Source organism: Dysidea avara, chromosome 3 (genome assembly GCF_963678975.1).
Source record: "Dysidea avara chromosome 3, odDysAvar1.4, whole genome shotgun sequence".
NCBI lineage: Eukaryota > Metazoa > Porifera > Demospongiae > Dictyoceratida > Dysideidae > Dysidea > Dysidea avara.
Genome location: NC_089274.1, coordinates 33,408,969 through 33,436,309, shown reverse-complemented (window position 1 = coordinate 33,436,309; position 27,341 = coordinate 33,408,969). Strand labels below are relative to the sequence as shown.

At 37.8% G+C, this 27,341-nt stretch overlaps 4 protein-coding genes across 4 annotated transcripts; 1 reads left to right on the top strand and 3 right to left on the bottom strand.

The window, feature by feature from the left end:
- Window positions 1-6,780: 6,780 nt before the first annotated feature.
- LOC136251917 (uncharacterized) lies at window positions 6,781-11,802 on the bottom strand. The gene is made up of 2 exons (XM_066044310.1): window positions 11,542-11,802; window positions 6,781-8,203 (listed from the first exon to the last, which is right to left on the bottom strand). The coding sequence occupies exon 2, from the start codon at window positions 8,191-8,193 to the stop codon at window positions 6,862-6,864; it is 1,332 nt and encodes a 443-aa protein (XP_065900382.1). The 5' UTR covers window positions 8,194-8,203; window positions 11,542-11,802; the 3' UTR covers window positions 6,781-6,861.
- A 3,980-nt stretch (window positions 11,803-15,782) lies between these two features.
- LOC136251916 (uncharacterized) lies at window positions 15,783-20,785 on the bottom strand. Its single transcript, XM_066044309.1, has 2 exons — window positions 20,678-20,785; window positions 15,783-17,434 (listed from the first exon to the last, which is right to left on the bottom strand). Exon 2 carries the CDS (start codon window positions 17,422-17,424, stop codon window positions 16,063-16,065), a length of 1,362 nt encoding a protein of 453 aa, XP_065900381.1. The 5' UTR covers window positions 17,425-17,434; window positions 20,678-20,785; the 3' UTR covers window positions 15,783-16,062.
- A 552-nt stretch (window positions 20,786-21,337) lies between these two features.
- Window positions 21,338-22,463, top strand: LOC136248470 (ATP-dependent DNA helicase RecQ-like). Its single transcript, XM_066040249.1, has 4 exons — window positions 21,338-21,484; window positions 21,532-21,626; window positions 21,803-22,340; window positions 22,395-22,463. Exons 1-4 carry the CDS (start codon window positions 21,338-21,340, stop codon window positions 22,461-22,463), a joined length of 849 nt encoding a protein of 282 aa, XP_065896321.1.
- A 608-nt stretch (window positions 22,464-23,071) lies between these two features.
- Window positions 23,072-26,226, bottom strand: LOC136251915 (uncharacterized). The gene is made up of 8 exons (XM_066044308.1): window positions 25,997-26,226; window positions 25,682-25,865; window positions 25,141-25,632; window positions 24,922-25,062; window positions 24,229-24,871; window positions 24,022-24,173; window positions 23,401-23,551; window positions 23,072-23,343 (listed from the first exon to the last, which is right to left on the bottom strand). Exons 2-5 carry the CDS (start codon window positions 25,733-25,735, stop codon window positions 24,443-24,445), a joined length of 1,116 nt encoding a protein of 371 aa, XP_065900380.1. The 5' UTR covers window positions 25,736-25,865; window positions 25,997-26,226; the 3' UTR covers window positions 23,072-23,343; window positions 23,401-23,551; window positions 24,022-24,173; window positions 24,229-24,442.
- Window positions 26,227-27,341: the final 1,115 nt, after the last annotated feature.

Here is a 27,341-nt window from a genome sequence, read left to right as displayed (position 1 = left end):
GACCCGGATGACCCGGATGACCCGGATGACCCGACCCGGATGACCCGACCCGGTTTCAACGCCCTACCATGTCAAAGTTGAACCCCCCCTTTGACAAATCCTGGTTACGGGCCTCATCATCTACCAAATACACAATAAGTATGAAGGAGTCATTGCTGTGATAAGCGTACTTACTCATATTACAATTGTAATTATTAAAGATGTAAAAACATGTAGCTTCACTATGGTGGATCCAGAATCTCCCTTTTGTGGAGGAGCCATTTCTTCTTTTGATTGTAATACTAAACCTTTCAGGCCAAAATAACTCATGAAAAATATGCATTAATACTGGGCTTAGACATAGGCGGTGGAAAGGCCCCCCTCATATCACACCGAAATTATTTTTCTTTGAGTGGGGCTGGAAACGTCATTAGGATCGATATACTCTGATAGAACACTTAAATGCCCTAATAGAGCAGTCAAGGCATTCATAACAGCGTGTTAGCTTTAAAAAAAAGAAAAAAGTTGCCAACAGTGGGAATCAATCCAGGTACTTCTTACGTAAGCATTTGGTGTCTTACTATACTGTATCAACTTACTATCAAGTGTTTCCAGATGGCTATAGGCTGTTTTGTACTGCTTATAAATGCTATGTGTTCATTAATCCTAGTCAACAACTAAAAGCTGTGCCAAAAAAATTTTAACTGGCAAATTACCTGTTTTAAATAGTTTTGACTAAAAGTTGGTGTTTTAGTTAAAATGCTTTAATTGTACCTATAAAATTGCAATTTTGGTGAACTTTGAGACATTGTGAAAGCTAAAATGGCTACAGATTGACCCCTTGCTGCCAGAGATTATATACTCTGGCCAGCCTCCCCCCCCCATATCAACTACTTCCTCTGCCACTGCTGGGCTATACCATTTACTGCAAGCCAAAAGTCAAAACAGCTGTCAAACTGTCACCTATACACATACAGCACCTTCATGCATACTAAGTATGCACCTAAAATAATAGTCAAGCATTATATTGCTGGTTTTTAAAACATTCCTGTTTTGTCTGTATTTTTTGCTGCTGCATGTATTTCCCCATTAGCCTTGTAAGCGGAATTATTGAATTTGATTACGTACATGTACAGTCCATTTAGCTATGTGCATGTATGACTATGGAACTTTACTAACCAAGTACTTTTTTATGGCTGTTCAATTCACACACAATCAATAGTAATGACTACATGGTTGTTCTAATAGAGTATATAGCATTTTATTAAAAGTCAATGATTTGACCATCTTCTGGAAGCCTCAGATTAGATCTTCCCTTGATTTAAAGTTCCTAGGAAGACATTAATTTGTAGCAGTAGGAATTAAGATCAAAGATCTTTGCACTGGAACTTCATCTCTGCCAACCATGCAGATGGTTATAAAGATCACAGCTCTTTCAAACTTGGTAGAATACTTGTACATACAACTTCATTGCCATCTTATGTGATAGGATTGGCTTCTCTTCCCTTGGCTGGTAGAGTGAGCACCTTGAACGAAAATTTTGTTTAATCCGTCCGCAGAAAACCAGCCCCCATGAAAAACATATAGGCAAAGTTTTACTCACTTCTATGCATGGCTTGGTAGGCCAACGACACTTGAAATCACCCTCAATATCTGGGAGCTCTGGGTGTCTTCTATGAAGTACACAAAATAAAGGAAAGCTATGATCAATCATCTGAGACTAGTTAATGCTTTGTGTTTATAATCATAATCAGGTAGTGTGTATCAACTTATCTTTGACACATAATTAAGTATACACAGATGTGTATATATATCAAATTTTGAATATTCAAACTTAAATTGAGAACAGTCATTTCACTTCACCAAAACTAGCTATGCATGCCCATTTGTATAAGCATGCAGTTGTGTGAATATATGATGCATGGGGTAGACATATTGTCATCCCTAGCATGCATGGTAGAAGATAGTTCAACAGGAATTACAATTTATATAAATAGCTAGCCTCTGTGAATGAGTTACATTATTTCTATAGCTCTAGAGTGTGTTCTAGTTCTTGATCATCTGGTAATATTTAGACTCAGAGCTGAGCTGATGTCAAAGTTACCTGCCTATTATAGACTTCAAGGATTCTGTAAGAATCTTTCATAGATGTACATATAACATGCATATGTAACAAGTGTATGTGTACAACAGACTTTTTGAATTGCATAATTTGATGGTCCCCTGCACTGAACCTTGTATTGTATCATCTAGTAACACAAAAGAGTAGACTACACAATTTCTTGGCTGATTATTATAATACAGACACAATCATGCAATGACCATGCATGGCTTAGCATGCATGTCCATTTTGAAACCTTGATTTACAAAGTGTCATTATAGCTGTATTATGTGGCTCAGTGTTCTGCATGGCATCATCAAGTATATTATATTTTACTTGAGGGTGAGAATAACACATCAAAAAAAATTGACAAAAGGCCTATTAATCTTCCAGCTGGGTATATGCTAATCATAAGTGGCTAATTATAAACTCAGCTAGCTATATGGTATGGTAATTCAAATGTGATCAATGTTACTGGAATTAGTGCTGTCACCAGTGTGCAAATAACCAGTTATTAATCGGTGTTGTTTAGGTCAGCCAATAACTGGTGAAGAAACATTTAAACTGCAGGTTGTTGCCCACCCACTTGTTAAGCCATAAATTAATTACCCCTGCTGACAAGTGTTAACATCATAACATAACCTCAAAGCATATGTAAATATGTGACTGTAATAACTGTTATTGCAAGACAGGATGTTGATGGTCACTTTGTTACCACCCTAAACCTTCCAGCAGGCTTGTTGAGTACATTACGTCTGCCAATATACACACAAACCAATTAACTGGTTATTGCCAATTATTGGTAGGCAATTGACCAGTGACAAAAAATTTGTAGGTGTACTGCACTAACTGGAATTGGTGACGAATGTCTGCTTCATAGCTCAGTCTAATAAATCTCCATGCATATATCCACCACCAATCAAACCCTCTATACATACAGGACTGCCAAGAGGGATAAAAAAAAAAAAAAACTGGCTCCAGCCACTTCCCAGGCTCCACTGTGAGGTCCCACAACACTTGAGAAAATCATTACAGCAGTACTTATCATACCAGTATGATAATCAATAGTATCATGCAGTACAATAGTACTTATAGTAGGGACCACAAACGTTTGGGTGTGGCACATTAAAAAAAATCACCCAAACAACAGCCTCACTATTCCCTGACAACAATGAGGCAGTATTGGTTAGGTAAAATTAAGCCCAAACAAGCCTTCAGATTGACCCGAAATGCTTTCAACAAGTTGCTATGAAACTGAAAAAATTATTAAATGAAATTTTCTACTGACTGACTGATAGAGTAGCTAACTCATAGTGATGCCTTCAGACAAGCATAACTTGATAACGGCTAAGGCTACGGGCTTGATTTTTTCACTGTTTGATGTCACTTCATCCGGACAAGTGCCTTTTGGCATACCGCAGTACGAACAATGTATTCTTCATGGACTTACCAATATCCATCCCATTCGAAAACAAAAGGTGTCGATTTGGCGGTAGCGTGAGATGGCTTCCCTTCGTAAATCATCCGTATTTTTGCTACTTTGATGGTAGAGGTGCTTTTCGAACAGTTCTTGGTATTGCTGTATAATGGGTTGAACATAGCTGACAACAAAGCGTAATGGATACTTCACTTTTCAGATGATAATTGATAGCTGGGGGTGCACAGCGCTATTTCTTTTCTTTTGATGCGGTATGCGTGGATTCACCAATCATAATAATTTTATTTTACAAGAAAAAGTTAACAAACAAGTGCACAAAAAATTGGAATTTTCTGCTAGAGTAAGGACCATAGCACATTGATAAAAAGTACTGAAACAAGCTGGAATGCTGTACGATATTAAATCACACTAAGTGTTATATCCCTACTGTGCATTTCCATTATGGTGTCTTGAGCACAGTAGGGATATAACACTTCTTGTTGTTTACTGTGATTTAATATCGAGCATGCACTACTCCAGTTTGTTTCAGTACTTTTTGTCGATGTGCTATGGTCCCTACTCTAGTTGAAAATTCAATTTTTTTTTGTGCATGGGGTGTATAAGCAATACCCTTTTATTCATAGCTATTACATTTTTCACTAGTATGCACATGTGAGCCAGGCTGTATAGCTAGACAGTAGCAAGTATACTAAAATAATTGTTAATGCTTCAATTTTTTTTCACATATACCTTCAGTTGGTGTACCACAGTTAGGTAAATGAATGCATTATGGATACGTCCTATGTTTTGCTTACAGCACAAGATGCTTATTCAAGGTGGCTTTGTGTATTATATCATGTAAGAATAAAATGAGTAATTTTTCGATCATGTTTCTAGCAGGCAAAGTAAGTGGACTAATTCTAGGTAAGTTTACATATTTCCTGTATATATGTGTAACAGTTATATAGTACATAGCCAAAAACTTGTCAACAATTGCCTGTTCATACATTGGTGAATATTGTAACTGCTTGCTGTAATAGTAACCTATGATAGTACTACAACTAATGAGTATCAATTTTGTCAAATAAAGTACTGGCTGTTCTGTTAGAGTAATGATTTCACTTGTAGGTTAAGCATTTAACCATTTTTTTTGTGGAGTCAAACATTACTGTTGTTCATGAACGTTCAAAAAGACTTGATATCTCTCGAATCTTGTTGTGAGACTTGGAATAGATTGTCATACAGTGAGTCCATTTCTCCTTTATTCTCCTTGCCACCTTTGGCACTAGTATGTACTCTTCTCGCAGCAGTAAATTTACAACACCGACACATTGCATGTGGTCCAAAGTGTATTTTGTGTGTGGGTATACTTAGTTTATATACAACAACTCATATTTTGGATGCACTGCATGGCTGTCTATCATAGAGCCATTTTACTTGTCATGACAACATTTGTCCACTGTATATCTTGCTGGATTATGTTGTGAACTTGTTGTGTGCATGCCAACATATCTGCAAGTGACTATCCCCAGACAATTCTCCCTTCTCTACTCATTACACCATATCATCCTGTCATATGTATAGTTATGCAAAACTAGATAACCAAGTCATGGCCATGTTGGAGTTGACTTACCTCTTGGACACAGTTGATGCTGCTAGGGATTACAAGCACATGCAAGGAAAAAAAAGAGTACCAAAAGATCATATCGGAGCTTCCCTATTTAAGAAGTTCCCTGTTACTATGACCTGGGTGTATATCACCAAGAGTATATAATGGGGAGGCCTCCCCATTATATACTCTAGATATCACATCATCACCAACATGTCAATATAATATACTGCACACACATGTGAACTAATCTTAACCTCATGAGTATAAGCATGCATGTCACGGTCACAACTCTTCTACTGGAATCACATAATTTATCATTGATTTACATGCAATTTGATGGTTGTGCACAAGTATCACACAGATCTACATGGACATAATTCTTTCATACACTGCAGTTTCCCTTGCAGCCCAGATGCATAGGGAGGAGGTTTCAGGAAACCCCCCCCTACTTTCAAAATTAAATAACTAAGTATACAACAGCCAAACACACCAGTTTAATTAGGCAGTCATGACAAGTGAGTAGCAATATACAGAGCAGCACAGTTACTAGTACCATAAAACTTACACTCATCTCTCAGGGAAGGTTCAATATGAGCCCTTTTACATAGCTGTAAATGTACTGTAGGCAATGCAAAACCAAGTATGAACTTGTACTACTAACCTGCAATTAAAATGCACCCTTAATTGTTGTTAGAAAATGATTGTAGTGTAGCTTTTTAAATGTTTAAGCATCTCATTCCATTTTTGTCAGTGTACTCATGTCTGAATGGGTAGTACCACTAGTTATTTGCTTCCTAAGAGTTATACCTCAAGTTATACAACCATACATAAATATATAAGAATCTGTTGAGTTTTAATTCTTTTGAATCATATTAAAAGTCTCTCAGCGGCTGTGGGCAGACCCCTAAATGTCTGTACCTCAGTGTAGAGCTACTACTGTTGGAACTCTCTCCTGACTACACCCTGCAACCGTTCTGTATTCTATAGCAGTTTTGTAGGCTATCTGGTTTTGTAGGGCACAAGGTAGCTGCAAAGTAGAATGTCTGTGTATATGCTTGTATATTCTAAGAAGAAAATTAAGAGCCCAACTAAGGCAACTATATATCTCAATCACTGATGAAGTATATAAAATGATTTAGTTTTCTTTGTAACTATACATAGAATGCTTCAAATCTGGACCACCACTTTTTTTAGAGTATTTGATTATTCTGTTAGAGTGTCTCCATCTTGCATGCCTTTTATATTTTAATAAGGCAGAGCTCGCCCTAGATATGCCACTGTATATTTGTAATTGAAGTATATAGAAAATGTACAAATATCCTAGATTAAATAAACGAGTATTATAAATTACCCAGTGAGACTATTACAATGCACTTACAGGAATTACAATCATGATTTGTGTACTATCAATTAATAAGTAGCTACTGTATGTAAATTTTAAGCTATGTGTGTAACTTAACAGGTGTATTATGCTGCATAAAAAGATGGAAAGAGCAACACTGAGAAGGCCTAGGAATCAGTGAGAGGTGGTCAAAGTCATGTTGTAAAATTTTAATGATCTAACAAATAGTTAACTACTCTAATAGAACATCCAATAAAGCTCTGCTAGACTGTACTGCTACATGTATCTCCGATATGCTTGTGTCCCTTGTGAAGTATGATTGAGTCAATTTTTGATGGTATTAATAATATGGTGATCAACACAAATATTAAATTTACATCTGACATTAATCATACACTTGTTCATTAAAGCTAATCTTCCAAATTGTTAATCCATTCAATGTACTCACCTAGATGTTGTTGTAATTTATTTTCCTTCACTCCTAAACTCCTCAGACTTTTGTTGAAGTTAGGATCATAGCTAGCTTGGTGCTCTGTACGATTGTGTGTGGTGCTTTGTATTCTAATAGCATTAGACACAACATCATCTGGTATTGGAATATTACAAAATGAGTAAATACGTTGAAGAGTAGCACTCAAGTTGTTCACATACATGGTAAATGGAATAACAAGTTTGTTGTCAGCAGGATCTTTGTAAAATAACATTTCTTGTTCGCAGTAAGCTATTTGGGTAGGAATGACATGGTCACGAATAACCCTCCAGGTTGTAGGAAATAAGCCGTACTTCATCTTATAAACTGAATCATTAACCGTCACTTTTATCAGGTTCACATAGCTACATAGACGATTAGCTGGATTCCGTACGACTGTTACAAATTTAGCATCAGGATACTGTTGTTCTAAGGCCTTGGCGATTAATAGAAAGTGTCCTTTAAGTAACACATGTTGTTTGGGCTTGCCACGACAGTATGCTACTTTCTTAATCACATATTTCGTGAATAGCATAATACTCTTTAGAAGTTCTTCATCTATCGGTTCATTTAATCTAGCATAAGAATAACCCCACCTCATGAAAGCCGACCCTAAATAACAATTGCACACACTAAATTGCCAGTTACGTGCTATTCCATCCCAAGTATCACCTCTAACCCAAGAAAATTCATGACGCTTTCTTAATTCTGTACCAAACATGGTACCAAAACGTTCTTGCTTAATTTGTAAAACTGATACTGCTAACTTCCAAATCCAGATGTAAGGGAACAATCCTTCAGCTATCGTTGGAACAAGGAAGTTGTCAACATCATCTTCTAAATAATGGCATAACTGGGTGGATCCAGTACGAGGTGCTGTAATCATGAACACTGGCTCATCAATATTAGCCTTGTGATATGAAGGATATAACAGCTCATCTATATACCAGCACACTCCATTGACTGGCACTTTAACTAGCACATCGAAAAATATCAGAAACAGTAACACTCGATTTGTGAATGGTACATTGTCTTTCGGCTTGCCTTCTGTGAACACAGCAGTAAAATATTTACAGAATCTGGACCAAACTGGTATTGTAGGGGGTAATTCCCATTTGAGGAGACCTAACAAGAACAGTGGTAGACAAGCTACCGATATCATCAGCCACAATGATGTGGTAACACACTGAAGTAAAATCTTTGCTAGTGCCAAAATCAACTTCGGCTTTTGATGATCATCCTCAAAATCAACATCTTCTATTAGATCATCCATAATGTGTCTCCTACATTGAAACATGTTGTTGCTATACTCTGTACACTTGGTTGTTATTTGCATGTTCAATTGTGTACTAGCTATATGTACATATGTACACACTACATAGAGGGTTGTGTGATAAAACAAGTATGCAAGGTATGCAAGTTACCACGTTAAAGCTTAGACCAAGATGCACAGTAGTGTGTTGTGCGGCTGAGAAAGCCAGCACGCCACACAGTGATAGTGACAGGAAACGGCATTTTTACATGTGCACATATAGCTCCATGGCGCCTTCTGTCTAAAAAAACACTAGGATAGGCCACACAGCAAATTTCATTAAATTTGTACAACCATTCACGAGATATGGGTACAAATCACTCCTCTCTTCAACTACCCACTCGTCCGGTAGAGCTACTGAGCAAACTCTCTTATCCAACATTGTGAAATAGCATTTGATCTTGTGATTGTCCACCAGTATCGTTTCATCAGTCATTTTGATCTCGTGATTGTCCATCAGTATTGCTTCATCTGATGAAGCGATACTGGTGGACAATCACAAGATCAAACACAATTTGAAAATGGCACAATGTGGGATAAGAGAGTTCAGACTACAGTATACTCTTCCAGTATAGTATACTACATTTAAATAGCTGTGTAGCTACAGTGAGTTCACTGTTTAGCTGCTAATAAATATATACTACTCTAAGGGGGCTTTGCTAGGCTCCCTGTAAAAATCTTGGGGAGGGAGGGGGTGGAGTTGCTAGTTTTAATTGAGGCATTGTCAAGCCTGCAGCTCTGGGAGTTGTACCCCAAGACCCCTTCTGAACTTCTAACTTATATGATATCCGTGCATATAGCAAGTTTCATGCTGTGCCTCACTGTATGTCAAATCTACCTATGTATAATATAGCATAGAAAGTCTGAAGAACAACAGGGCAGGCTAACAGCTACCAGTGAAATACCACTAAAAATTGCATATCTGAGTTTCTAATATTTCAAAATTTTCCTGGGGGAACATGCACCCCCCCAGACCTCCCTTTAGAAGATGCTCGTGCTTTACACTTCGCAGCAACTCCTCTCTCAAGGTATCACCCATATTAGTAGCAATTTAAACACCTACAATGGCCTAATTTTCTTACCTCCAGCCTGACAATAATATCTGTTTTTGTTCCTAGCAAATTTCTTCATATGAGATGCATATGGCTCCCTAATTCAATTGTGCCATTTTTCTTTAATGTAGAGCCTCGGGGAAAATGTACGTTTTAAAGCACTGTGCTTCAATTCTAACCCTACAACCTACATAGCTATTTCTGAGATCGGAAATCAAAAATTGACAGGGTGATTGAGTATAAAAAGATATAGTTGCACTGTTCCTAATCCTAGGGTTGCTGTTCCTAAGGCCACTCCAAACAATATTCTGTTTCCCATCCTGGACTCAGGCGCATATTTGCATATGGGCAGGCGGTCCATTTCCATTATAAGATTGGCAGCTTTTCAAGCCATTTTTTACCTGGCACGACTATAAAAAGCTGTAGAAAGCATGTTTAAGCTTGTACCTTCCTCTTACATGAATTTGTGCCAACTTGACTACATTGCTGACACGTGAGCTGACACTGCTACAAGAGGTAAGTTATAATTACCGGAATAGAAACCGGAAATGAAATGAAACAAAACAAAACCGGTCTATAATATCTATCCCACTGAGGTTGCACTTGTACGTATTATGTCTCTGTAAGGGAAGAACGTTTGCAGGCTTGCCTTTTGTGTAACCCTTGTCTTTTGACAAAATTCGATAATCTAGCAAGTCCAATGCACAGACCCAGCCTCAGGTAACAATGAATCTATAATCATAATTACATCAACACCACAGGGTCACTGACTACAAGGGGTAGTCACTACCAATAGCTAGTCCATCTGCAAATCAAGATTTGCTTGATCGCTTGGAATGGGGCCTTGATTGCTTTAACTAACAAGAAATTTTCGTGGTATTAAATTTTCGTTGATTGCCAAAAATGCAGAGAACAAATTTTCTCCATACAACTTGTTGTAATCAGTGACCCTATGGTGCTGATGTAAGTTATACAATTACGATTTTAGGTTCATTCATTGTTAACCGAGATTAGGTTTGTGCTGACCTGGTCAGTGCATTAGATTAGATTATTGATTTTTGTCAAAAGACAAGGGCGAGCCCGGACAAGGGTTACACAAAAGGTAAAGCCTGCCAACATTCTCCCCTTACAGAGACATAATATGTACAAGTACAAATTATAGACCGGTTTCGTTTCAGGTTTCTATTCAGGTAATTATCTTACCATTTAATGCTGTAATACAAGATGGGTCTTACTGAGCCTGTACAGAATGCAAGAATAACCGGAAAACAATGGAAGAATACGGAATAATGGAATATTTAGAGCGGTGCGGGATGGGAAACAGCTAGAGTTGGTGTGCTAGGGATGCTGTTTCTAATCCTACGAGCGCTTTTCCTAATTTTAGGCAGCTAGGTTCCGTATATTCCAACTGATCGAGGACGGATCGGAGGAATCCAAGATTTTATTTATTTGTTTAGCAAAACCCATCAAGGGTACAACGTTAATGTACAAAAATCATGTGTAGTGGCTAAGGGGGCATCTCCAAACTGATTTTGGTACGCTTAACGTCATAATGACGTTAAGGGGGGAGGGGGGTTCAGGCCATGATGTTATAAATTTTTATTAAAGCAGTTATAGTGTAAACAGCTATAGGAATAGAGGAATTGACGTGCAAGCAGCTATACTGCTTGTAGACTAATGTTTTCAGGTAAAGAATATAACGTTTTGTGCTTCTATTGCCAATGCATTGTTTTCATAGTGTGACGTTAAGGAGAGGGGGAGGGGGGGTCTGAAGTTAGCGTCATTATGACGTTAAGCGTACCAAAATCAGTTTGGAGATGCCCCCTAACTAACAATGCGATAAATAACCTTTAAAGGAATCTAAATCACAATTACTTAAGTCTTCAATGTTCAAGTTGTTCCAGTCCGGGATTGTCCTCGTAAAAATGAATAAAGATAACGGTTAATTCTGGCGAACAGTTGCATGAGCTTTTGATCGTGGTAGTTGTTAAGGGGGATGGCGCTGGCAAATACTGGGTAGGAATGTGTATCATCTTGTTTACAAACTTAAATAACAGAATTAAACGTGAGTGTCTTCTACGATTCTCAAGGGATTGCCATTTCAATCTTACTAGCATGTCAGTTATACTGTCTCTATGGTTCCTCCTCCAAGGTTTATTTAATACAAACCGTGCGAGACCGTGCAGCACGATGTTGTATCATTTCTAGATTACCTGACATTGCATTCACCTCAATATATAGCTGTCACATTACTTACAGTATTTCTTCGCGATACACTCGTCACGGCACTCACTACAGGTCACTCCCAAGCGAGCTCCCAAGTGAAGTGAGTCGTCCTCAGAGTCCCCGGCTCTAGACTTGTCCACGGTATTTATAAACACGTTACTGTTATTTGAAATTATTTTCGATATAATATGGTTTATCATATAGAAACACCATGAAGAGACTGAAAATTTTGAAATACCAATGAAATCTTCAAATTTCATGGGTTGCCTACCGATGAAATTGAACCTTACCAATGAAGATGAAATACGGTTTTTTTTCCATGGTTTTATTTCATATGTATTTCACTGGATTTCATGAGAGTTGTTCAATTTCATGGGTACCACCCCATGAATTATAGGTATTTCAAAATTTTTCATTCCATTTTCATGACGAAAAATCCCAGTAGTGCCCACTTCTTAGACATGCTTGTAAGCAAGATATTCTAATAGAGCAGTCAATAAATAACTTGATAGAATAGTCACTTTACAAAAACTAGACTGCCCAAGTTGAAGTTTGTTTGTGTAGTTATAGTGTATTGTTAGCTACTTTTGTCGGGGTAGTCTTGTGCCCTAGAGGGTCATACCCACGCGCTACCACCTAAGTGATTGCTACTGTATACAAAAGTTTTTTCCACTTTCAGAACAGCACAAGAGTGGAACTCATAACTGAACACATATCTGCACTCTTCTTCCCATCCACCAGTGGAGTGGTCATGTATACAGATATGGAACTCCCTCCCAGAAGAAATCGTTAGCTCACCAGACTTCAATCATTTTACAACACTTTTCGAAGATCATCTAGCTATATAGTATATATCAAATCAATTTTATCTGTACATGTATACAAGGGCGTATGCTATACTCAACTTGAATCATTCTGAGTCCTCGTAGCTACATTTAACAATGATTCCAGTACTGAATTACTTTGGCTGATTTTCTATTAACATTTCAAATTACTACACCAATGTGGCTATATGTATAATTTTCTCATTTTTCCCCCTCAGTATTGCTGACTGCACTATCATGCATGCGGTATAGCTACTAATAAATAAATACACGCTACCGTCTAGTCTAGATGATTGATTGCAAAAAATGATTTGTGCCTTTTGTTGCTGCTGCTCTTTAGAACAGCTATACTGCTATTACTATATCTGTTGCATTGCAGAGACTCGGGCTTACTATAATTACTGAACTGCTGCTGTTTACTACTTTTACTGCTGCATTCTTGAAAATTACTCAGCAGCACCTGATCATTGTAAAACACTTATGACCCATCCGTTGATGGTGGTGTACAGGATTGCTGTAGTGGCACTGATCACAGCCGCCGCTTTATCCGACTTTTCTTTAGGACACATACACACATGTTGCTGCAGACCTTCAGTGCTGGTCACTGTAAAGCATTAATACAATACAATACAATACTTAATTAGTAATTTCTCATCTTCCTGTACTCAAAATAGCAGTACTGGAGGGTGGATTTTTATTTTTTTACAAACTAGATAACTGAATTAGTTAAACTCAAAATGTAATTTTCTTAGACTGCTCTTGCTAGATACCAACTATAAAAGGTGTTAATTGGCCTCTATTGCCACCAGTGGTGCAACAAATCCTAAGAAAAATGGTGATGTGGGTGGGGATGAGAAACTAATAATTAAGTTTATATTATGTACATGGCCTTTATACATTTATTTCTGTCCTAAATAGCTACATGTTCAGTTTGAGGAGCCAGTTACTTTATGGTTACCTACAGTAGTTTGTAATCACAAGAATATTATACTGGGCCACAGCCTTTCCCTACACACAGTTTATAGAAATCTCATACTGACCATATGCATATGGAATGTGTGCAAAAGATATACATGCTTGTGGCACATGTATATGTTTGTCAAGTGTAGATGTGTTTAATATTAAGTGTATGCATGTGTAATTAAGCACTCAGGGTTAAATGACACCTCATATAACACACAGCTGCCAGATTGAAGCAGCAACATAGCAAAAGAGGTAGGCATAACAAACACTGATATAAAGATGATGGGGAGATGGAAGAGCGATGCTTATCAGCTCTACATTCGCAGACTGCCAGAGTCCCTAGCAAAAATGTTATGTAAACTTTGCCTCCTATTTTTCAGACCACCAGTTATCTATACATGACGATATCTGAAAGAGATATGAAGTTAATTGTGAAAGGGATGTTGCCTTTTTGGATGAACCACACTAGCAGGCCTGGTGTGGGGCCAAGTATGGTAGCAATGGACTGGGGCGGATCTAGGGGGAGGTGCTAAGCTAGGGGCATTTATAGTGGGGCTAAAAAATGTGGCATCTGCAGCTGGTTGATACAACTAGTAGTGCAGTGTGAGAAGAACATTCAGCACAAGGAGCATGCTTTATCTAAGAGGTCTTAATTGGAACATGTCCTCACAGGAAAATTTTTTGCAAATTTAGCTTTCTGAGATTGAATTTGGCAATAATATTGACTGAATCTTATTAAGTGTTGTGAGCCACTTTAACTAAGCGAAATCATTATTTTCTAGCAGTGGTAACTAGCTTTCATAGAAAGAGCACAACATAATGCTGCAGTATAAGTTCAAAGTGAGAGTTGGTTTTTGCTCTTTATAGTTTAAAGAATTTTAATGATGGATGTTCTATTAGAGTAGTTGACTGTTCTATTAGAGTATTTCGATGTTTAGCGGTTTTTACCCCTTTGTTCCCCTCTTGTTGGCTCCTAGAAGTGATTAGCTCTTCTCTTCTCACTCTTTCCATGTTTTCATGCTTTAGATATAACTGCACCTGTACTGTAGCTTCTACTATTTTTCTAACTAAAATTTTGGAGGGGTGGCGGCCTCCAAGCCCCCCAACCTAAATCCACCCTTGATGGACACATTGAAGAATCAATTTTTACCTAAGCACAAATGGACGCCCTAGGGAATGGGTCAGTTTTAGATTGTTTGATAAACACTGAACCAAGCCTTTGACAAACTTCTATACTTGTGATATTCAATTTCAACTTTTCTCTAGATCTGTAAAGTGTTGAGTCAGTAAAACTGTGTCTTCTAACTTGTGAGGCTTGTATATATCAAACATGCTGTGATTTGTAGTTTTGTATGTATCATCAATAAAATTTAAAAGCATTCGTGAACTTTAGCTAATGAATTTGTTTGAACCCTGCATGCAATGTATTTGTTTGGACCCGTGCTGCAATGCAGTGCCATTGAGGCAACCGAGGCAGCTAAAAATGCTCAATAATTCAGGCTGAGCAGGCTTGAGTTTTGTCAAATTCAGTCAAGTCACATATGGTGTGCATGCATGGCTATGACCTAGCTCTGTTGCAGTCCATGGATGGCCTGACCACTCAATATATCTCCGGAACAAGTCAGTTTTTTTGTGTTGAACTAGTCTAATAATTGAAGCATAGCATACTGTAGCATTTGGTCTAGGAGCATTACTTATGGCGTGTAGAAAATGTTCAGAGTCTTAGCTTCTGAAACAGTTTCTTCCATCCAACCAGAGAGTCAACATGAAAATGCTGTACCACTCATGCTTGAAAGTCAAAGTGTTTGTGAATCATGTAGTTGAGTCAAAAACAGACCCTCTCAATTAGATCAATATAAATTATAAACTTCGCCTTGTTAAAAATTTTTTCCTGGCTACGCCACTGGTAATGTACTATAATCCTGGCTTTGCACAACATTTATTAATTTGCCGATGTTTATAAAACTAGCCAAATTTTTACCATAGTCTCTGCATCGAATTGTGGAAATAAGGCTATGACATTTACCCAAGCAAATACGGCAAACATCCACTAGTATAATTTATTTTCGGGTGTATGTGACCTCCCTTGTTTTTCTATGATCCCTAATCAAACTTAAAATTCCTCATTTCTCATTGTACCATTTACTTCTTGTATGACTGGTGAACATGCGCATACTGCATTAAAAGAAAGAATGGTATATACTGGACTTATTGTTTTCATATGAATGCGTAGGCCCAATTGTTATCAAGTTATGATTGTCTGAAGGCATCAGTCAGTCAGCCAGTAGAAAGTTTCTCTAAAAAATTTAAAATTTTACAGCAACCAATTGGAAGCATTTCAGGTTGTATTGAAGGCACTTTTGGGCTTGGCTATACTTACTAATACTGCCAAGGTACCATAAAGGCATTGCGAGGTTGGTTTCTGGTCAGTAGTTTCTTTTGTGAGAAAGTGCAAACCCCCATGACCCCTAGCATATACAGTTACTACCATACTATATGATACTGTTTATTGCCTTTTTATACACATCATGAGAGCTTATGTAACAAGTGACTAAAAGTACGTAGTATAAAATGCAGCATTCAAACTATCTGTAAATGCATTTATATACCGCAGTTGCTTTACTCACATCAACATGCACAGGTCTGTGATCTTGCAGGAATCATTGTAGTAACTAGTCTAAAAAGTTCATATCTACATGTATAATGTAATTAATATGTACAATCATAGTTAGCTTACTAAGTTCTTTGGGTACATAGTAATAGTGTTAATTTGTTTTCTTGAAGTCATCAAGTGTATTTATCCATGCAATGTACTCACTAAGATGCTCTTTTATCTTTGTCTCATTGACTCCTAAACTGGTCAGACTTTTGTTGAAGTTAGGATCATAGCTAGCTCGGTGCTCTGTACGATCATGTGTGGTGCTTTGTATTCTAATAGCATTAGACACTACATCATCTGGTATTGGGAGATTACAAAATGAGTAAATACGTTGAAGAGTAGCACTCAAGTTGTTCACATACATAGTGAATGGAATAACAAGCTTGTTGTCAGCAGGATCTTTGTAAAATAACATTTCTTGTTCACAATAAGGAATTTGTGTATGAATTGCATAGTCACGAGCGACCCTCCAAGTCATAGGGAACAAGCCATACATCATTTTATATGGTCCATCACATGAAACTACTTTTAATAGGTTAGTCAAACTGCGGATGCGATCCACTGGATGTCGTACAACCACAAAAATTTTTGCTTTAGGATACTGTTTCTCTAAGACCTTTGCTATTGTCAGAAAGTGTCCTTTGATTATCATACGCTGATTAGGATTACCACGGCAGTATATCACTTTTTTCAGTATGCAATGTGTGAATTGTTCATGACTCTTCCAAAATTCATAATCGAAAGGTTCATTTGTTTTAATAGGTGAAAGTCCCCATTTCATAAAAGAGCACCCTAAATATGATGAAAGCACACCAAAATGCCAGGATCGAATTAAACCATCCCATGTATCAGATTTATTTAGCACAAATTCATGACGTTTTAAAGCTTCTTTACCAAATAGGGTAAAGCTAAGCATTTGCTCTTGTTTTAACCCTAATGAATTAGCAACTAACACTATTAACTTCCACACCCAAAGGTAAGGTAAAGCAGTTTCTGCTACTGTTGGAGAAATAAAATTTTTAGTATCATTCTCCAAATAATGACATAACTGGGTGGATCCAGTACGAGATGCTGTAATCATGAACACTGGCTCATCAATATTAACCTTGTGGTATGAAGGATATAACAGTTCATCTATATACCAGCACACTCCATTGACTGGTACCTTAAGAAGTGTATTGAAAAGTATCAGAAACAGCAACACTCGATTTGTAAATGGTATATTTTCTTTCGGCTTGCCTTCTGTAAACACAGCAGTAAAATATTTACAGAATCTGGACCAAACTGGTATTGTAGGGGGTAATCCCCATTTGAGGAGACCTAACAAGAACAGTGGTAGACAAGCTACTGATATCATCAGCCACAATGATGTGGTAACACACTGAAGTAATATCTTTGCTAGTGCCAAAATCAACTTCGGCTTTTGATGATCATCCTCAAAATCAACATCTTCTATTAGATCATCCATAATGTGTCTCCTACATTGAAACATGTTGTTGCTATACTCTGTACACTTGGTTGTTATTTACATGTTCAATTGCGTACTAGTTATATGTACGTACGTACACACTACATAGAGGGTTGTGCGATAAAACAAGTATCAAGGTATGCAAGTTACCACTTTAAAGCTTAGATCAAGATGCACAGTAGTGTGTTGTGTGGCTGAGAAAGCCAGCACACCACACAGTGATAGTGAAGGAAAATGGCATTTTTACAAGTGCATATATAGCTCCATGGCGCCTTCTGTCCAAAAAAAAACAACACTAGGATAGGCCACACAGCAAATTTCATTAAATTTGTACAACCATTCACGAGATATGGGTACAAATCACTCCTCTCTTCAACTACCCACTCGTCCAATAGAACTACTGAGCAAACTCTCTTATTCCACATCATGCCATTTTCAAATAGCGTTTGATCTCATATGATTGTCCACCAGTATTGCTTCATCAGTCGTTTTCGATCTCGTGATTGTCCATCAGTACTGCTTCATCTGATGAAGTGATACTGGTGAACAATCACGAGATCAAACACAATTTGAAAATGGCACAATGTGGGGTAAGAGAGTTAGCTTGCAACTTCTGGGAGTTGCACCCCAAGACCCCATCTGAACTATACAATACCCGTGCATATAGCAAGTTTCATGCTGTGCCCCACTGTATGTCAAATCTACCTATGTATAATATAGCATAGAAGTCCGAAGAACAAGGAAGGCTAAGCATATCATACAGCTACCAGTGAAATATCACTAAAAATTGCATATCTGAGTTTCTAATGTTTAAAAATTTTCCTGGGAGAACATGCCCCCAAGACCTCCTTTTAGAAGATGCTCATGCTTTGCACTTCACAGCAACTCCTCTCTCAAGGCATCACCCATATTAGTAGCAATTTAAACATCTACAATGGCCTAATTTTCCTACCTCCAGCCCTGACAATAATATCTGTTTTTGTTTGTAACAAACTTCTTCCTGTGAGATGCATATGGCTCCCTAATTCAATTGTGCCATTTTTCTTTAATGTAGAGCCTCAGGGAAAATGTATGTTTTAAAGCACCGTGCTTCAATTCCAACCCTACAACCTACATAGCTATTTCTGAGATCGGCAATCAAAAACTGACTGGGTGATTGAGTATAAAAAGCTATAGTTGCACTGTTCCTAATCCTAGGGGTGCTGTTCCTAAGGCCACTCCAAATAATTCTGTTTCCCATCCTGGACTCAGGCGCACATTAGTATATGGTCGGGCAGTCCATTTTCATTATAAGATTGGCAGCTTTTCAACCCATTTTTTCCTGGCACGACTATAAAAAGCTGTAGAAAGCATGCTTAAGCTTGTACCTTCCTCTTACATGAATTTGTGCCAACTTGACTACATTGCTGACACATGAACTGACACTGCTACAAGAGGCAAGTTATAATTACCGAAATAGAAACCGGAAATGAAATGAAACAAAACAAAACCGGTCTATAATATCTACCCCACTGAAGTTGCACTTGTACATATTATGTCTCTGTAAGGGGAGAACGTTTGCAGGCTTTGCCTTTTGTGTAACCCTTGTCTTTTGACAAAAATCGATAATCTAGCAAGTCCAATGCACAGACCCAGCCTCAGGTAACAATGAATCTATAATCATAATTACATCAGCACCACAGGGTCACTGACTACAAGGGGTAGTCACTACCAATAGCTAGTCCATCTGCGAATCAAGATTTGCTTGATCGCTTGGAATGGGGCCTTGATTGTTTTAACTATTAAACAAGTGGTATTAAATTTTCGTTGATTGCCAAAAATGCAGAGAACAAATTTTCTCCATACAACTTGTTGTAATCAGTGACCCTATGGTGCTGATGTAAGTTATACAATTACGATTCTAGGTTCATTCATTGTTAACCGAGATTGGGTTTGTGTCAACCTGGTCTGTGCATTAGATTAGATTATCGATTTTTGTCAAAAGACAAGGACGAGCCCTGACAAGGGTTACACAAAGGGTAAAGCCTGCCAACGTTCTCCCCTTAGGTCACTTCAACTAAATCTTTTGTTTCTTGGACTGAAACTAGTTGAAAAGTGGGTTGGTAGGTAGGTATAAATAAAATAACAATAGGTGCATGGTAATAATTTTTAAAACTGAAGTTATGGCAACACGTATAACTACAATGTTCGATAATGATTAGTATATTTAATTGACCAATCGTCCATCCATAGTCTGCTTTTACAACTCTTCTTGTAATAACCAAGCTTGCCCCAAGCATAGCAGATATGGATGACCAACAATACATCGACGCCACAAGCTCATGTGATCAAACACGTGATCTTAAAAATGAACAAAAACATTTCATTCACAAATTTTATGGGTCGGTCGGGTCAGAGAAACAAGAAATTTAGTTGAAGTGGCCTTACAGAGACATAATATGTACAAGTATAAATTATAGACCGGTATCGTTTTGGGTTTCTATTCAGGTAATTATCTCAATGACGGATCCAGGATGGGGAATTTGGGGCAAATGCCCCCCCCCCCCCAACCTTGTGGAGGAGCCAGCCATGCTTCTGATTAAAATAGCTTCTAAACTTTATGTCAGGCCAAGATCAGTTCATCAACTAATGAAAATATGCACATTTTACTACAAATTCACCTGAAACCAAAGCAAACGAATGTTAAACTAACTGTAGATTGACTTAGATTGTCACCCAACACCTTCGTCCGTACTAAGCGCCTCTAAAAATAAGTATCATGTTACTGTTCTTTAAGACATTCAGAGCCTTGTAAACAGCTTTTAAGACTTCACAACCATCTGAAAAGGCCAAAATGGCAAAAATCAACAGTGAGACACTACTAATAGGTGATTATTTGCTGCTTCAAAAATGCAGCACTGAACTAGGGAATCTGGTTCTCCCCAACTACCTACAACTTACTCCCTCCCCTTGCCAGCTCCTGGATCCGTCCCTGTATCTTACCGTTTAATACAAGATGGGCCTGTACAGAATGCAAGAATAACCGGAAAATAATGGAAGAATACGGAATAATGGAATAGTTAGAGCGGTGCGGGATGGGAAACAGCTAGAGTTGGTGTGGCCTAATCCTAGAGATGCTGTTTCTAATCCTACGAGCGCTTTTCCCTAATTTTAGGTAGCTAGGTTCCGTATATTCCAACTGATCGAGGACGGATCGGAAAATCCGCCTGACATTGTATTCACCTCAATAAATATACACTGTCACATTACTTACAGTATTTCTTCGCAATACACTCGTCACGGCACTCACTACAGGTCACTCCCAAGTGAAGTGAGTCGTCCTCAGAGTCCTCCTAGACCTGTCCACGGTATTTATAAATACGCTACTATATTTGAAATTATTTTTGATAGATGGAAAATGGAGCTAGTGGAGAATTTACCATTATAGAAACACCATGAAAAGACTTGAAATACCACAAATTTCATGGGATGCCTACTGATGAAATTTAACCTTACCAATGAAGTGAATAGTCTCGCGTGCCAGACGGTTTGTGAGGGCGGTAAATAAACCGTCTGGTCACTGTTGCACACATTCTGGGACCACTGCCGGAATGTTGGCAGAGCCAATCAAATCGCTTCGCGCACTTAATGACGAAACAAATTATCAAATATGAATTTTTTACATACTTATTGTGAACAATGACAAATTAGCTACACGAATTGCACTGCACTGTTCTTGTGCCAGAAAATGGGTGATTCTCGATTACAAGCAATTCTAACCAAAGTTGTGAATACCATTGGTTATAGAGAACTTAGGCCAAAGCAGTTAGAAGCGATTTCAGAATTTATTAGAGGATGAGATGTTTTTGTTGCTTTACCTACAGGCAGTGGAAAGTCGCTCTGTTATTCAATTCTTCCCCGAGCTTTTGGTGTGATGCGGCCTGAACAACTGCACCAGTCAGTAGCTATTGTTGTGAGCCCTTTAATATGTCTAATGAAGGATCAAGTGAGAGCAATGATGGAAAGGAACCTAACTGCAGTGTATGTTGGAGGTGCCAACAGTGATGAGGAAATAAGAAAAGTGTGCGAAAGAGAGTATCAATTAGTTTACATGAGCCCAGAATAAAGATTCAACTTGGAGAGACATGCTGCAAAGCCGGTCCTGTGTACCAGCAGAGGCTGGTTGCATTTGTAGTAGATGAAGCCCATTGTGTTAAGAAGTGGTACGTAGCTACCATGTATCAGCAGTACTGCATACTTGATGGGTCATCATGAATAAGTACAGTGGGTTTTGCATAGCTGTAGATACATTATGGTTAAACGATGCACACATATAATATGTTTAATACTATAGTAATATGTACTAAAATATAGCCAATGTTATTTGCTTATTATGTAGGGGAGCTAATTTTCGAACTGAGTTTGCAAACTTGGGAGAAGTTCACAGTTTGATTCCAGAGTATGTGCACATCATGGCATTGACTGCAACTGCCACCACCAAATCTCGTCGAGATATTTGCAAAATACTAAGTATGAGGAATGTCAGCATCGTTGCTGTTTCACCCAATAAGCCAAATGTAAAATATACTGTGATCCAGAAACCAGGACCACTTGAAGAAGTATTTGCACCATTAGTTGAAAAATTGAAATTGAAGAGAACAAACACAGAAAGAACAATTATATTTTGTAGGACACATGATAATACTACAGGAGGGTGTAGTGAGGTTTATCTGTACATAAAAAGCAGGTTACAAGAGGAGTTTACAGATCCCATAGGAGCTCCAGACAAAGCTAAATATCGAATGGTTGATATGTTTACATCATGTACACACCCCACAGTGAAAGAAAAGATCATACAAGGATTCTGTAACCTCCAGTCTAAGTTGCGTATAGTGATTGCAACAGTGGCATTCGGTATGGGTATTGATTGTCCAAATGTGAGGTATATTATTCACTGGGGCTCCCCGTCAGACATTGAAATGTATTTACAGGAAACAGGTCGGGGTGGTAGAGATGGCCTACCAGCTACTGCCACTCTGTACAATATTTCTGGGGTTTAACACGTTGAAGAATCAATGAACAGAAGTCGTATACTGCTAACAAAACTGAATGTAAGAGAAATCTATTGATGCAACATTTTGATGAAGTAGGTCTAAAATCTGACGATAAAGTAATTTTGTGCAAGTGTTGTGATGTGTGTGAGTTAATTTGTAACTGTAGTGATTGTACCACTTTTTTATGTAATAACACAGTATCGGTATCCATCAGGTGTATGTGTTCAACTTTTGCATTTGTTCTGACATCCACTGTTTTAATGCTGTAACGTCTAACTGACGAAGCATGTTTAATTTAAAGTATGAAAAGTTTTTGTGTGATCGTCCTTCATTCATAATAAATACCTTTGATTTTTCTGTCAACTGAAGTAGCAATTTCTTCATATCTTCTCTAGATGACTTTGTTGTGTGAGAACCACTTTATTGTGGTAAATTATTATTCCTATCAAAATTCCTTAAAACCTTTTCTGTTTTCCCAATACACTTTCTAATGCGTGTAACTGATGAATCAGCAATGTTCGAGCCAAGCCCAGACAAACAGTTCTTGCATTCTCTATTGAGATGTTCCATGTAGAGATCACATGAGACGTTTCTTCCTGGCAGACCATGCATATTTACAGTCCTAGTTGCATGGCCATGCGAGGAGAGAATAGGTATTTCTCTTGGGCTAACAATACAAATGCCTCAATAGAATAATTAGTCCTTCCACTGACTTTGAAGTAAAGTAAAAAAAACTTCTAGCATCATAGGATACGTGTGCCATCAGCCTCCCGAATGGCATCTACAAACTCTAGATACAATAAACCCAGTGTTAACACCTTGCAGGCATATGAGAAAATTTTGTCCCTGTCTTCTGGTCTCTCTGTATCTTCACCATAGTTTAGATCTACATATGTGTGGTAAAATGAATCTAATGCATTATCATGATTAATTACGTACGTACTTTTCAACTACATTGGTAACTTCAAGTTGTAGTATGGTGTGCCTGTCATCTTTGTTGAGGGAACAACGGTCATTACTGAATAGGACACTGACTGGTATGTCATCTACAGACGACATTTCAAATGCTGACATAGCAGCTGCAAGGATGTGTGCTTCAACAATAAGTGTAAAAAAATCTTCACACGCACAGTACACAAAAATAAACATTATAATTCTAATGGTTATCATAAGTATGTTTGATATGGTATTTTAATTTTTGTCACCATTATCTAATGGCAGGTGGAGATCAAATGACTTGTGCAAGGGTGAAAGGGTATTTGCAGTAATTCTGAGAGGGAAATCGATTGTCTTGGTGGTCTTGTTGGTGTTACTGAATATTGGCATGCTAAAATGTCATTTTTGGGTGTAAGAGTATATGTGTGTTATAGTGTAGACCCATCTCACTGTTGTGTGCAGGTAATCTGGAAAAGATTGTACAAGTGTTCTTCAGGTGGCAATGGTGATACATTGTATCAGTTAAGAAATTTAATACAATGGAGGAATGTTGTGAATGACCCCAGCAAAAATATGAATGCGGAGGTAATATTAATTATTGATTCTACGATATCATATCTAGTAATACTTTTGAGAACTCATCATGAACTATTTCATCCTCTTCTCCCTCAACAAAAACTTTTTCTGTTGTCACGGTTGACAATATTTATGCAAAGATGATAAGATGTCAACCATTTCATCCAAATGTTGCTCTGACTTTAGTTCAATTCCAAGAGGTACCTATTCAATAAATTATAAACTATGCATATAATGCATGCAAACAAAACATCCGTACCACTTCTGATCTTTGAGACATCTCAGCATAATATTCATGCATAATGTGTCTTGCCATTCCTTTTCCAAGTTTCTTAAAATACGGGATATGCTTCATCAAAACACGAATAAATAACTGTGTATAGTTTTCAATGATTTCTTTCTTGTCATTTTGTGATGGTAATAGTTTATCAGCGATAAACACTTCAGCCTTCTCACAACTCTCACTAAATCCACTAAGGTCTGACAGCATATGTGTGAAAAAAATGAAATGAACGTGTTTGATGATCCGATCGCATGTCTCTTGGGGTAATGTTCTTATCAATGTTGTCTCCAACCAGTTTATATGGGATCTTTTTAGGTGACAACACACTGATACTTTGTTGGGAGGTGGACTCATCATTGGGAAACCCATCTTCATCATCACTGCAGCAACTTGTTTCAGTTAACACTGATACACCTGGACTACATATTGTACTTTCAGTAAACCTTGTTGGTGAGCATGGAGGTGTGGATTGATAAGATGTGTCTGTTTCATCAGTTTCCACATCATGACTGGATTCATCATCAATGTATTGTGTGTTGTTTGGGATTGTCTCATCAGTAGTTTCCTTTAAATGAGCACTGTTAAATGCATCAAGAGCCTCAAATGCAGGTTGTTCATTCTAAAAATATCTTCAGATACAACAAATGTGTATAGTGACGTTGTAATTACCTCAGAAGCAACCATAGAGTTTACAACAGTCTCTTTCCATTCAACGACTTCCTTGTCAAATGTTTCACCAACGTGATCAAGGTAGATTAAAGTACGATACCGCGATAAGCACAGAAGCAGTTTTTGAAGCCTGTCATAAACCTTAGTGAAGGGAAAAGCAAAATACTTGACATTTAATACAACAATACACATTTACAATACTATTACCACAGTTTATACCTGTTTTCCACTGTGACCACTGTGTAACACTAAGGAGATAATACGTTGAAGAGCATTCATGTGAATTTTCCGGTGTCGTAATAGAGCACCAGTACAAACACCAAACACAGCAACATCAGACACACAGTTGCTTTTTCTCTGTATATTTCTTTTCTTACGTTTCACTTCTGTACATCCTTTCAAGATTGTATAAAAGGTTGGAGCAACACTCTTAACCTCTTCTGACAGACTATTCCAGCTGAATTTTTCCAATTCTTCTATTGATGTTTCTCTTAACATTGAATTACTCTTCTTAGCACACAACACAGACATTTCACACTGTATTTGTTTTACCAGCAAGTATAGCACCCTCTGTCGAATTCTGACATACTTTAATAAATGTTTGGCCATACTGATTGGCTTTTTTTTGGTTAGACTTCTGGCAATCCTTTTGAATCCTGATTTCTTTGTCATAACCTGACAGCGAGTGCGTTTTGCACTTTTAACCAATACCTGATGTAGTCAATTCAAGGACTGTGTAATAGTCAAAATCATTACTTACCGCCACAGCTGGAGAAGTATCTGAGGGCTGAATTGTAGCAATCTTACGTCGCATTGGTGAGTCCAATTGACATCGTCTCTTTGGTGTTTCTAGTCCACATTGCAAGCCTGCAGTGGTTGCTGATCATTTCCTTTGAGGTGTTAAGCTCGAGGAACTGTGCATACCAATATCAGCTTCTTCATTGCTATAAACAGAACATTACATATTTGTAGCTAGACTGTAACTACCAGTGCATCCAGAGATGGGCATCTGGCTAATATGGTAAGGCATGCATACTATGGCATACAAATTAAAAACAAATAACTTTGTAAGTACTTTATTCCAAGTCTTTCTTTCAGCATATCCAGGTGGTACTTAATGGTTGATTTCGTTTTTGATAAATCGTCCTCTAGCCTTTTCAAGTTCTCCACTTTTCTAACACAAGGCTTACAAAGGAAAGAGTCTGGGCTGGAAAAGATTTTGGGCAAGGTTGAACTGTTGAGGCAAAGCTTTAATAAAGTTTCAGCTACTTCTTGAAGTCGATCTAACCGTCGCCTCTGATCTGCTCGTAGGGATTTAGCACACAACTGCCATTTCAAACGCGCCAAAATGATGCAATTCGATTAGATTCCAGCAATTTATTGTTATTAGCGCTTTACAGTGACCAGCACTTAATTGCATTCCTGGTGATCACGGAAAGTGTGCAACAGTGACCAGACGGTTTATTTACCACCCCCACACAAACCGTCTGGTACGCGAGACTATGAAGTGAAAACCCTATGAAATGATTATTTTCAGTCATGATTTTTTTCATGGTTTTATTTCATGTGTATTTCACTGGATTTCATCAATTTCATGCCCATGAAATATACTTATAGGTATTTCAAACATTTTCATGCGCCAGTAGTGCCCACTTATTAGACAGTGCTTGTAAGCAAAATATTCTAATAGAGCAGTCAATAAATAACTTGATAGAATAGTCACTTTACAAAAACTAGACTGCCCAAGTTGAAAGTTTGTTCGTGTAGTTATAGTGTATTGTTACTTTGTTAGCTACTTTTGTCAGGGTAATCTTGTGCCCTAGAGGGTCACACCCAGGCGCTACCACCTAAGTGACTGATCGCTACTGTACACAAAAGCTTTTTCCACCTCCAGAACAATACAAGAGTGGAACTCATAACCAAACACATATCTGCACCCTTCTTCCCATCCACCAGTGGAGTGATCATGCATGCAGATATGGAACTCCCTCCCAGAAGAAACTGTTAGCTCACCAGATCTAGACTTCAATCATTTTACAACACTTTTTGAAGATCATTTATATAGTATATACCAAATCAATTTTATCTGTACATGTGTGCAAGGGTGTATGCTATACTCAACTTGAATCAGTCATTCTGAGTCCTCGTAGCTGCATTTAACACTGGTTCCAGTACTGAATTGCTTTGGCTGATTTTCTATTAACATTTCAAATTACTACACCAATGTGGCTATATGTATAATTTTCTCTTTTTTTCCCCTAAGCACACGGAATTGCTGACTGCACTTTCATGCAGTAGCTATAGCTGCTAATAAATAAATACACACTACCATCTAGTCTAGATGATTAATAGCAAAAAATGATTTGTGGCTTTTGTTGCTGCTGCTCTTTAAAACAGCTATACTGCTACTACTATATCTG

Excerpts from the sequence above, each read along its gene's own strand:
- LOC136251917 (XM_066044310.1), bottom strand. The coding sequence starts at position 8,193 with ATGGATGATCTAATAGAAGATGTTGATTTTGAGGATGATCATCAAAAG.
- LOC136248470 (XM_066040249.1), top strand. The coding sequence starts at position 21,338 with ATGCGGCCTGAACAACTGCACCAGTCAGTAGCTATTGTTGTGAGCCCT. Across the intron at positions 21,485-21,531 it reads GTGATGAGGAAATAAGAAAA|ATTCAACTTGGAGAGACATG; the intron begins GTGTGCGAAAGA and ends CCCAGAATAAAG. Across the intron at positions 21,627-21,802 it reads GCCCATTGTGTTAAGAAGTG|GGGAGCTAATTTTCGAACTG; the intron begins GTACGTAGCTAC and ends CTTATTATGTAG.
- LOC136251915 (XM_066044308.1), bottom strand. The coding sequence starts at position 25,735 with ATGCGACGTAAGATTGCTACAATTCAGCCCTCAGATACTTCTCCAGCT. Across the intron at positions 25,633-25,681 it reads ATACTTCTCCAGCTGTGGCG|GTATTGGTTAAAAGTGCAAA; the intron begins GTAAGTAATGAT and ends TGACTACATCAG. Across the intron at positions 24,872-24,921 it reads ACTCTATGGTTGCTTCTGAG|AATGAACAACCTGCATTTGA; the intron begins GTAATTACAACG and ends AGATATTTTTAG.
- LOC136251916 (XM_066044309.1), bottom strand. The coding sequence starts at position 17,424 with ATGGATGATCTAATAGAAGATGTTGATTTTGAGGATGATCATCAAAAG.